The 12,398-nt window shown below is 40.8% G+C and overlaps 1 protein-coding gene across 1 annotated transcript in view; it reads left to right on the plus strand.

Annotated features, from left to right (window-relative positions):
• Nucleotides 1–12,398, plus strand: part of Ocrl (Oculocerebrorenal syndrome of Lowe) — a 68,288-nt gene that overhangs the window by 22,994 nt on the left and 32,896 nt on the right. Inside the window, exons 10-11 of the mRNA XM_075696989.1 lie at nt 10,036–10,147; nt 11,141–11,296. Coding sequence (XP_075553104.1) covers nt 10,036–10,147; nt 11,141–11,296 — 268 coding nt within the window. The remainder of the gene's footprint in view (nt 1–10,035; nt 10,148–11,140; nt 11,297–12,398) is intronic.

Genomic DNA, 12,398 nt, shown 5'->3' on the forward strand with positions numbered 1-12,398 from the left:
TGACAGATATCACCATCCATACTTTTGCAAACTGCCCAGCTCGAGATATAAAAAGGCGGCAGTATCATGGGAGGCTAAGGCTTCTCTGCCTGTTATATCACAATGTGTTACAAATTGGACGTTCTCACTACTCGTTCACTTAACATTCTTACCATCCTGAAAAAGTCACCGAGTACGCATGTAAAACAAGTATACCTTAAAAAATTCATTCTTTGCTTGTACAATTTCCAACTGGAATGTTTTATCTGCAGATGTAGTCACATGTCCAACATTAGATTTATTCTCACCTGCAGATATACTCACCTGTACAGTACCCAGAGGAGTCAGGATACCTCAATTAGAAACAGTAATGAACAGGATACAGAAACTCCTCCTATAGCTAGCGATGAGGTCAGAAGGGCCTTGCAGGACATGAAACGAGGAAGAGCGGCGGAAGATGGAATAACAGTGGAGGAGGCATAATGCTTGAAAAACTGGCGGCTCTTTATACGAAGTGTCTATCGACTGCAAGGGTCCCAGAAAACTGGTAGAATGCAAACATTATACAGTGGAACCCGGATATATCGAGCTTGAAGGGTATTGCGAAATAGTTTGAGATATCGATAATTCGATATATAAAATTAAAAATTTGATACAAAATTCTTCAGGGGGATTTTGCAGCTGTTTGTTCTACACAACAATTTGTTATATTAAGGTTCGATATACCCGAATTCGACTGTACTAATCTACATAAAGGGAGACATTAAATAATTGAAACATTATAGGCCCATTAGCTTACTTCTAGTATTATATAAAATATTTACCAAAATAATCTCCAATAGAATAAGGGCAACACTGGACTTTGGTCAACCATGGGAACAAGCTGGCTTCACGAAGGGATACTCTACAATGGATCACATCCGTGTCATTAATCAGGTTATCGAGAAATCCGCAGAGTATAATAAGCCTCTCTATATGGCTTTCATAGATTACGAAAAGGCATTTGGTTCAGTAGAGATACCAACAGTCATAGCAGCATTACGTAATCAAGGAGTAGAGAACGCTTACGTAAATACCATGGAAAATATCGACAGAGGTTCTACAGCTACCCTAATTCTACACAAGAAAAGCTGGAACATACCTATAAAGAAAGGGGTCAGACAGGGAGACACAAACTCTACAATGCTGTTCACTGTGTGCTTGGAAGAAGTATTCAAGCTATTACACTGGGAAGGCTTAGGAGTAAAGATCGACGGTGAATATCTCAGCAACCTTCGGTTTGCCAATGACATTGTTCTATTCAGCAACAATGCAGACGAGTTACAAGAAATGATTGAGGACCTTAACAGAAAGAGTGTAAGGGTGGGGTTGAAGATTAATATGCAGAAGACAAAGATAGTGATAAATAGCCGGGCAAAGGAACAAGAGTTCAGGATCGCCAGTCAGTCTCTAGAGTCTGTGAAGGAGTATGTTTACCTATGTCAATTAATCACAGGGAACACTGATCATGAAAAGGAAAGTCACAGAAGAATAAAAATGAGTTGGATTGCATACGGCAGACATTGCCAGCTCCTGACTGGAAGCTTACCATTATCATTGAAAAGGAAGGTGTACAATTAGTGCATTTTACCAGGGATGACATATGGGGCAGAGACTTGGAGACTGACAAAGAAGTTTTAGAACAAGTTAATTACCATACAAAGAGTGATAAAATGAAGATTGCTAGGCATAACGTTAAGAGACAGAAAGAGAGCGGTTTGTATCAGAGAGCAAACGGGTATAGACGATATTCTAATTGACATCAAGAGAAAAAAATGGAGCTGGGCAGGTCATGTGATGTGCAGGTTATATAATCGTTGGACCATTAGGGTTACAGAATAGGTACCAAGAGAAGGAAAACGCAATCGAGGATGACAAAAGACTAGGTGGAGCGATGAAATTAGGAAATTCACGGGCGCTAGTTGGAATCGCTTGGTGTAGGACAGGGGTAATTGGAGATCGCAGGGAGAGGCCTTCATCCTGCAGTGGACATAAAACAGGCTGCTGCTGTTGCTGATGATGAATGGCCAATTTGGAATAAAAACAGATTGGAATAGTGTTACATTATAAGGCTCATGTTCTTCGTTACGTAAATCCTTCTTTCTTTCGTTGCAAAGTGTATGTTACATTGCTGCAGAATTTTGTACTGAATACTCACACCTGCCTAAGGCCTGCAATACAGGCTGGCAGTACTTAATAAATAAACATGCAAGAACACTCTATTTATTTTCCTGATAATATTTTTGTAATGTATTCAGGTATACAATTAGCACTAAAGTATTTTATAGTGAAGGAAACTTTTTTTTAAGGGGCAGCTGTGTGCCTTCGCTGTAAGGTTTTTCTTCCAGATGTAAAGCCCCTTCGATAAGTTACATTGAAAATAGATTCCCCTCCAACCAAAAGCACAGCAGTGAAGTAAAATGATTGAGTTTGAAATGTGAATTCTGTATTTTCTTTCTTTCTTTCTTTTTCATTCACTGTGAGTGCACCAACATCAGTTTTCAAATATTAAAATGTGGCTATGTGATGGTTCACTGCTTCTTCTGAATAAGAACGACTGAGAAGCATATTGTGTTCAGTGGCCATTATTTTGCTCACACTTGCCATTCTTTTGCTTGCACTTGCCATAACACTGCCCACTGCCAAGTGACAGCAATGTCATTTTTACTGCACTGGGTCCATATTTGCATGTGTTGGTTGGACATGCCAGCATGAACTCTGTCGCTCCAGTAAAGCATCGTGCTGGATGTTAAGGCATGCACATGTTAATTCAGTCTGCAAAACGATCAGTCACGAATACTGCCTCTGGTTACCAAGTGTCTGTGCGCTAGCATTCATGGTATAATTTATCTGCCATGTGCCCATTTTTGGACAGATAACTCACCTGGTGCAACAAAATTAACGCAGCTTGTATTTTTTCGAATGAAAAATATTTCTTAGAGCTCACAAGCTGAGCTTGTCCATATTTAAGGAACACATGAGGGAACAGAAGTCCCAAACTATGAAGCCACACAAATTTTGTTATATATTGACTGGGCTTGGAGTAAAATTTAAGAAAGCAGCTGAAAAGACACAACATGCCACTAGTTGGGGTTTATCTCATAGCCTTCACATGTTGTGTGGAGTGCTGCAATAATTGAGCTATGGAGGTGGCTGTCCCTCCTGCTCTCTGCTTATACAAGTATGTACAGTCAAACCTCGTCATAACGAAATGGGGTATTATGAAATAACTGGTGTAACAAAGTAATAGATATAACAAATTAATTCTGGTTCCCCCATCAACTTCGTTGTAACACAGTTCTACCGTATGTGTATGAATGTCCATGTATCCTGGCCTTGGCAAGGAACATTTGAAATAGCAAGAGAAATAGTTAGGCTGTTTTAGTACATTGTTTCAGTCATTTGCGTAAACAAAAGGAAAACAGCTCTGGAAGCACTATGTGCATGTCCTCAGGGAGTGCTTTTTTAGTGAAGGTTTCTTCATCACTGATGTGCAGCCAGCAGTAAATTCTCTGATACCATATAATTGACAAAAATTAACTCTTTTCTTACCACTAAAGATGTACTGATTTTTGGTGCCTTTATATTGTAGCACTTTATTTCAGGACATAAGTAGTCACAACGTATACTGCAATAGATAAAATTATAGCCTGAGCACTGGCGTTTTGAATGGATGTATCATAGTAATAATTGCTCAGCCAGTTTTTGAGAATTCTTAAGTGAAATTTCAAAGAAGCACTTCAAGGAACACGAGTAAAAGTAATAATTCACTATTCTTAGTACAGGTCCTGTGAGCAAAAAAAAAAATCTGAAATGTACAAAATATGTACCTTGTTCCTAGCGCCCAGCTTTTGTAAGTCAATTCATGCAAAAAATAATTATGGAGAGTTGTTGGCGTCAATATTAGCCATAGTGATGCCCATACTATGTGGGAAAGCAGTAGCTTTGTAAAATTTAAAATGGTCAAGTTCCTATTACACCGTGAGCATTTGTATTTGCTCATTGCAGCAGACACCTGGTTTGTTTTTTACTGCATTCTTTATGTTTGCAAAGCTATGGTTGTCAGGTCAGGGAGCACGCAGGAGCCTCCTCATACTTGATTATTGCATTTGGTGAGCTTTTCTATGCAAGCAAAGTGGTCTAGTGTGCATTCAACTGGCACTGGAGCCTCCACATGCTTTGTTCAGTTCCTGTACAGTACTGCACAATAATGTGGAGTGTAGCGCAAAGTCGTACTTTAATGAATAAGGGCTCTTACACTTTCGGTGTTCAAAATTTAAGAGATGAGTTAGCTAGTCGAGCTTCGGTCGAAGGTTGGTCTGAAATTGACGGTGTACGCTTGTGTGAGCGAAAACCCCACATTACGGCAAGGATTGCTTGTAATAATTTGTTCATACGCTGTCAATGCACTGATGGATAAAAGCTGCCCATGGTGGGGAAAATAAACTTGCATTTGATATTAGTCTAACAGAGTTATCAAAACAACACACACTCATGAGCATCTGCCAATGTTTGAGACATTCTTAAACCGCCGATACTTCAAACTGGAAAATAGACAACCCTAGTGAAGATTATGTGCCTTCACTGCTGCTGTCATTTAAAAATGATGTTGCCAAGTCGACCAAAGCACAAATTTTGCGTCTTTTTATTGAATATGTACAAGGAGCACTAGAGGCTAGTTTCGACGATACCTCCAGTCGAAGTTTTATTTTCCCAGACTCCCCAGTCTGCCAAAAACTGTGAAATCTGACAAGTAAACAAAGTTCATCAGTGATTTCAGACAGTGCATCATGTTGCTAGGTGAAGAATTCCAACAGAAATATTTGACAGTGTGTAGAAAAACTGTTAATCAAGTTGATCTATATTTATAGGCACAGTAATGAAAGAGTTAAAGCACTTTTGAAGCATTGACTAATTTTTCACTATGCCTACAGCATCAATATAAGTAACTGATTTATAAAGCAGTGACAAAACGTTAGAGAGTTCTAGCTTCTCTGTAAACATATAACCATTTACAGAATGCTACTGGGTTACTGGAGCCATGGACAGCAGTAGCAGCGCTGGTAGGAACATCTTGTGCTGCTTTGTCAACTACAATGCATTAGAATTTTTTTCTTTTACATGAGTACGCTATCGAAAAGAAATAAAAGGAAAACCTAGCTGTATGCTAACCATTATGTTGCTGCCCACCTTTTACACCAGCAGCATGGTTGGTCCTAGCTATAATAGCTGTGTACTCTCTCTAGATTTTATTAGAGGTGGGTCAATATTCGAAGTTTTGAATACGAATCAAATATCAGACACTAACTATTCATATTTTTATATGAAAATGAACTATCAGGTATTTTTGCATATCAAAATTGATCAAGTATTTCACAACTGACTGTTAAAGTCAGGTAACTCTTCTCCATCTGTTAAACAAAGTATCGTCTACTAAACAAAGTCTGTAATTTAGTGTAATTTAGTTTGTCATGTAGCATGCAGTTTTATCTATTATGCTACAAGCAGTGATGTTTTCCTCAGGATGTGCCTTTTTACATATTGGTATGACTTCAGCAGCTTTTTCTTTTCTTTTTCCACAACCTCCGAATATTTTTTTCTTCAGCAACCATTTATTTAGCCTTTTTGAGAAGCTGGTCATGCAGTAGCCATTCATTATTGGAAAGCTTATTAAATATTGAGAGGCTATTCATGCAGTTCTTTTATTGACAACTAATGATCGTGTGTTTAAAACTAACCCTAATTGTTGGGGATAGTTGTCTGTCCTTTTTCACTAGTCAGCACATGTGTGGTACCTAATTATACCAAAATAAATATTCCATTTATATATGTGTGTGTTGTGTTTGGGCTTGACTATTCAATATTCAGCACTTACTACTCATATTTGATGTATATTCGAAAAATTTGGTATTTGCCAACCTCTAGATTTTGTTTATGCATTCAATCAGATATACTATTAACCCCCGCAATAAAGTTGTGACAGAGTGGTACAATGTAACAAACAGAACTACATGAGAATGAGAAAATATCTAAGTCAAACTTATGGCAGAAAACATATCAACAATGTAAGGGTATATAATGTTCAGCAAGAAAAAAAATACGCTTGACATAAAAAATATGCATTGCAAGTACCCCATAGCTCTAGGGGACCCTGGAATTTCTCCAACTAATTTTGTCACATTATATCAACGTCAAGTTCATGCCACCTGGTGACTGTTAGAGGAAAAAAGTATTTTAGTAATGAAGCTAATGTGAATGGGCATCAGCGCTAAGTAGCATATACATGAGAAAATTTAGCATAATTAATTGTTTGACCGTTCAGTAGACCTTCACTACCTTGAACATTAAATTCGAATGACACACTTCGTTTTTTTCTGAAAGCTGTTTCAAGTTAGCTTTCACCAGTACAAAAGAACAGGCTGTTGGGCTAATTGGTATGGCATCATGTACACCAGCACAAACCACACATTATAGTTGTAACACATTTGTTAGTTAGCGCTGTGTCCCATCCTTTCTGTCTATGTTTGTCCTAAGTGTACATTTTGCCACTAGTTGAGAAATCGAGGCTTTTCCACAGCTATTGAAAATGAGCCTTATTGCCTTATTTTGTACTTTAATTTGTTTGCATTAACCCTAAACAATGTTGCTTAATAAAGAATTGGTAAAATAAATATTTGATGTGCAAGAAGTTTGTTATGACTTGACACATCACATAAAGAATGTTTCAGGAAATAACATTTAAATATTGCCTTATTGAACATGTGACAATATGCTAATCCCATCTGAGATCATGACAAATACGGATTATGAGGTGGTACTTAAAATCACTAACACATATTCACTTGTTCAGGAAATGATAAAGGTTCTTCCTTATCAGTAATTTAATTGATCACTTAATCTGATTAAGTATTTTGCTGATCATTTACAGAATGTTTTTAATGCAATTTTCAGCATACGATCTGCCAAGGACTTCTATATTGTCAATGATATTATTAATATAAAGCAGGAACAATAATGGTTAAACACTACGTCATTAAATTTTGCTATTAAGGCAGCTGCTCATGGGAACATCCCAATTAACCGGTATCCTGTAAACTGCAATACACTACGGGCAGGCCAAAATTCTCTCCTGCTAATTTGTTCTCCACAAAGTGAGATGAGACCAATCTATATTCCACTAATGCGAGTCACTTTACATTGCAATCCACCTTTTGTGACACATTGTGGCACCATCGTGCGGTGGCCACGAGAAACGACTTGGCAGGCGCCGCGGCAGCCGCCCCACGCGACACTAGTGACCAAACAAGCAGCGTGTGAGACAAGACCGAAACAACGTGTACGCGCCGTCATCGTTAGCTAGCCATCGAGCCTTCTGGTAAATGCTTTGTACCCAGACGCATGTACAAAAATGCTTGACTTGAATAGGGCATGAGGTGTAGTTCTTAGGGCGAATATAATGTTTCACCACTGCATGTCTTGCTTTGTGGTGTGCCATAGTGCTAGGCATACATACATACACAGGCAGTGGGGAGGCCAACAGAATGCCAAGTTGCATACTTTATTTACCCACATAAAGTGTGTGCCCATCTACAAAAATGCAAAAAAAAAGGTCAACATGACCAAAATCGGTGAAATCGGTGTTTGTGGGGCACCTGTCTTCCTCTTAGAATGTGCCGTGGTGCGGACATAGCGGTCGACTGCATCCTTCATTTTTTTTTTTTAATCTGATATGTGTACTCAAACAGCGTCGGTATTGTCACGTAGCAGTGACAGCACAGAACACAGTAGCAATACTGTCAATGACGAACCTAACTTTTGTTGGCCGAACCTGTGCCCACAAAAACGGGCTACACTTAAAGCACAGCGATAGCGGCTAACACAATCGTCGATCGTCGAAATCTGATCAGCGGGTCAAGCGCGTCAGCTTTTATACATGAGCCGTCGAACGTTCGAGAGTAATCGTTGGTGCCCATGCGTTTTCTAGAAAGTTCTACACCATTTGCATTGCGCATACATGCAAACAGATTACACAAGGTTCGGCGACAACAGACAGCAGATAGAACGATCCATTGGAATGCATCATGTAACCGCACAAAAACAAGGGACAAAGAAGGAACACACAAGACAGGCGCGGAACTTCTTTGTCCCTTGTTTTTGTGCGGTTACATGATGCATTCCAATAACGACCACCAACTAGCCCGCTTATCCCTATTAAATAAAGAACGATCCATAACATTCGAGAAACTTCCGACACATGCGAGTGCGTCCCGCACTGAGCGATAACATTTGTTTGACGGTGAAAAGCGGTCACCCGAAAAAGATAAACAAGTACATGTTTCAGTATGAAGTCCTGATGTCTGGGCGACAGCAAAGGCGCCCCTGAAATGTTTCAGTTACACAAGACACGCCACTCGACTCCAGAAGATACTACACAGGAAACTGAGCCTTAGTGTATACCGTACTACATCCCGATTTGCTAAACAATCATAAAAGCCTTCTGCAAGTAAATATTACTTTACTTGGTGCCAACAAGAATGACAAAACGACAACTAGCGATGATTGCTAACTAGCACTATCAACTACTTCCACAGTGCACGCTGTTTTCCACGTCAGCCCGGCAGTGTAGGTGAGCTTGGCTCCAACAGATAACTACGCCGACATCGCGAACATTCGCTGAGCGTTTACAAAGCTGCAAGTGTGCATGGTGTGAAGTTGCGAAATGATGGCGTTCTAGCGACGGACGCACAGAGACGATAGAAAAAAAAACCTTCGTTTCACTCAGCCAGGTCGCGTGAGCTGAGAGATAGTTTATTTTGCTAGCTCAAACATACATGTGCGTCCTCATCGAGATTATTCGTTTGAGTCAGTCATGACAAAAACAGAGAGGTAAACTGCATATACCGATATGTACCTGTCACAAAGTGCAGCCATAATCCAGGCTTCATGGCGCTGTCGATCACATTTTACCGACAGAAATCAGAAAATTTGCATTGCCCTGCTGTGATGGTCATGGAAGGTGCAGCCATAAATGAGACACGACATTGGCATCGAGCAAAATTTTGATGGCAATAATGTTAGAAAGGCATTCCGTGCGCGCGGCAGCGAGAATGGCAAGGCTGACAAGTGAGTGAAAGAACTTTATTGGATATCGGCGAGGACGTGAACTCGTCACGCACCCGGCTAGTCCCACTTCGGGACTGGCAGGTCTAGCTCACCGGCCCGGTAATGGGCACGCCGGACAGCCAGAATTTGCTTGTCTAGAACGGGGCCATGCAGACGCGAGTACCACTCCTCCTTGCTGAACTTGGGGTACCTCGACCCGCACTCTCGGAGCATGTGTGCTAGAGTGGAGGTCTGCCCGCTGGACGAGCAGGCGTTGTTGCAATATACGTCGGGGTAGACAGTGTAGAACGGCAAAACGCAGATATGTGCCGGTCTGCAAGAGTCGAAGAGAAACGGCTGGCGCCCCATTCCACTGACAAGTGCAGTGCCTGCCGCGGCCGTACTCCACTCACTCGGAGGAGAGAGTCGAGTCCGGCCGTGTGCCTGCCAAATTGCTTCGGTCCTCAGCCGCTCGGGCACTGCGCATGCGCAGTTCGGCATCGCAAAAGACGGATTGAGCTCGATTAGGATAAAATTTTTTCGGCACCCCAATTGGCGCTCTTCCACTGCTTTTGCAAAGGAGCCAATCGCCATCAAGCAATTCGAGCCCAATTAGGCTTCATTGGGATCAAAAGTGCCCCGTGTGACTGCGGTATAAAAGCTGTTATTACCATTTAGATTTTGTGGTTGCAGGTAGCAAAGGTGAGTTTAGATCAAAACGGTTGCCTTTGGCGCCCAGTGTATTAATGCTAGTTACATGAGCCACGCAAATTCTAAAGAAAGGTTACACACTTTGCATCGACTATTTGATAGTGAACTCTGGGGGCTTTTGTAACTGTAATATTAGATCTCTATGAGAGGGCAGCAACCTCTTGACTTGTTATTGTTTGCTCATAGTGAACATGGTATGCACAGGCAGATCTTCTGGCTCGGGGACCTTAACTACCGGTTAGCAGACCTTGAGCATGACCGAGTGAAAACCATGGTAGAGCAAGGCCTTCTGGAGAAACTTTTGGAACACGACCAGGTGCGCAAGCATCATTATTTGTGTGTAGAGATTTCTATGTGTGTAAAATGCTGTTAATAAATGTAAGAAAATGGGCATATGAAAAAAACAGACTGCTATACAATGGCAATTTCCCGAAAATTTCTTAGCATTACCTACTTGTAGTCCAGTAATCGTGGTATACAGCTTGTCTAAAGAGTGCTGCTTTTGCTATCTATTTTGCAGACATTTAACTCAATGTAACTTCATGTCATTTGAATTTGGCCACTTGGAAAGTGGCAGGAGCCAGTGGCTGGAAGTAAATTGGTTTGCAATGTTTTGCAGTTGGGGGTCATTGCATTATTATTGGCTGGTCATTTGTAACCTCTCCTGTATGCGATGTGGTGGACTGTGCAAGGCAACCATCTTAGGCATTTATTGTGTTCACGGAACAGTATCATGTTTTGAGATTGTTGCGAGTGTAATTGACTTATTGTGAGAAAGCCAGCTGCAGATCCTTCAAGAAATCACAGGTTATCATCTTGGCTGTGCATTATACATCATTGCATTCAGGTTGATACTCTGTGCTACTGCATATGGCACAAACAAGTCACTGAGTGTAATCAATCATTGAGTGCCAATAATGTTAGCAACCGAGCACCATTATTAATGTCTTCTTGTTGCTACAGTGCGCTGCTGCATAGAGAACCAGCGAGTCATTAAATTATCTTGCCATTGAGTCACATTACCAACCAGCGAGTATCATTCTTGTTGAATTCTGATTTGCACCCTACACTACTGCATAGAGCAATGCCGAATGTAGTGAGCATAGACAACCATTCAGTGTCAATTATGGCACCATCCAATGAGTACCAACACGATGCAGTAGGGTTTAGAGGTGCTTAATGCTCTTCCATTGATTACTACTCGTGTAAGAAAGCTTGGATTAGAAAGTTCAGACAACTTTGTAGCTTTCTAGTGGTTTGCACAGTACAAATTGGATTAGCTTTTGTTTGTGTCATTTCACTTCCCCAGTTGCGACAACAGCAGCAGCAGGGCAAGGCCTTTGGAGGCTACACAGAGGGACCAATCACATTTCGGCCAACGTACAAGTACGCCCCTGGCACCCAGCTCTGGGACACTAGTGAGAAGCAACGTGCACCAGCGTGGTGTGATCGCATTCTCTGGAAGGTAGGCCACGCATGCTGCAGCTGGCTCCACTGCTATACAGTCTAAGCTTGTTATAGCAAAGTCGCATCCGACCCGAAAGTACTTTCATTATAAGCATATATCCGTTACATAATGACATGAAACTTGTGTGAATATGATTTTTTTAAAAAGTTAAATATGACTAGATTGAATAGTTGTGGTATTTGCATAAAATATTGACGCAAGTGCTGTATGTTAACAAATCTTTAAAAAGTTGGTTTACTTGTCAAAAGAGAAACAGGATCATCTCTGAAGTTAGTTTATTTTTGAAGTGCCATTATTCAGATATTTCCAGCCAAAAATCCAAGTTCAACATTGCTTAAAATTCCAGCAGTGCAGAAGATTTGCTTACAGGCTCTTGCTCAGTGTTGTGTTTCAGTCAACTTAAAATTTTGTGGTGTTTGAGGCTGCAGTAGTGTTTTGTGTTCGCCCGTCATGTGTCACCACGATGCTGTGAAGCACAACCTTGACTACATGGCGCTCGCTGTTTATATTGTGCTGTGCAAATTCAGCTTGAGGCTTTCTGTCGACATTCAGTAAGCACAGATATGAACTTGGTAGGAGTGCTTGCTGTTTTGCAATCCTCAGTCTTGCAGTCCTCCTAGGGCCCTATGACAGATGGCCGGAAAACTTCAGTTGTTGTCCACCACTGTGCCTGCCTATGCTGTTAGGCCTAACTAGTGCTGTTTCACCAGGTGTCAACCACCAAAGTTACTATTTAATAATGCATCGATAATTGAAAAATATAACAGTAAGATGGCGTTCAGAGAACAGACTGGTGGGGTAGTTGGTACTGCATAACTTGATGCAAAGCGCAAAAAAAACAAAAAAAAACCTGAGGACAAGAGAAGGAAACGAAGATGCAGTGCTTGTCCTCGTGCTTTATATTTTTTTGCGTAAGTAAAATGGGGGTGCAGGTTATATGTAAAATTCTCTTTAACAACCTCTAAAATTTTTTACACATTTAAGACAAATGCACGTATCGCGTATAGAATGCTGTGACCACAATTCTTGTCATATTTGGCAGCACTACACACTGTGGGAACACCACAAATTCAAGAAACGATCTCATGCTCCTCTTCTG

This window comes from Dermacentor variabilis, chromosome 6, assembly GCF_050947875.1.
Source record: "Dermacentor variabilis isolate Ectoservices chromosome 6, ASM5094787v1, whole genome shotgun sequence".
In the NCBI taxonomy this organism is placed as follows: domain Eukaryota; kingdom Metazoa; phylum Arthropoda; class Arachnida; order Ixodida; family Ixodidae; genus Dermacentor; species Dermacentor variabilis.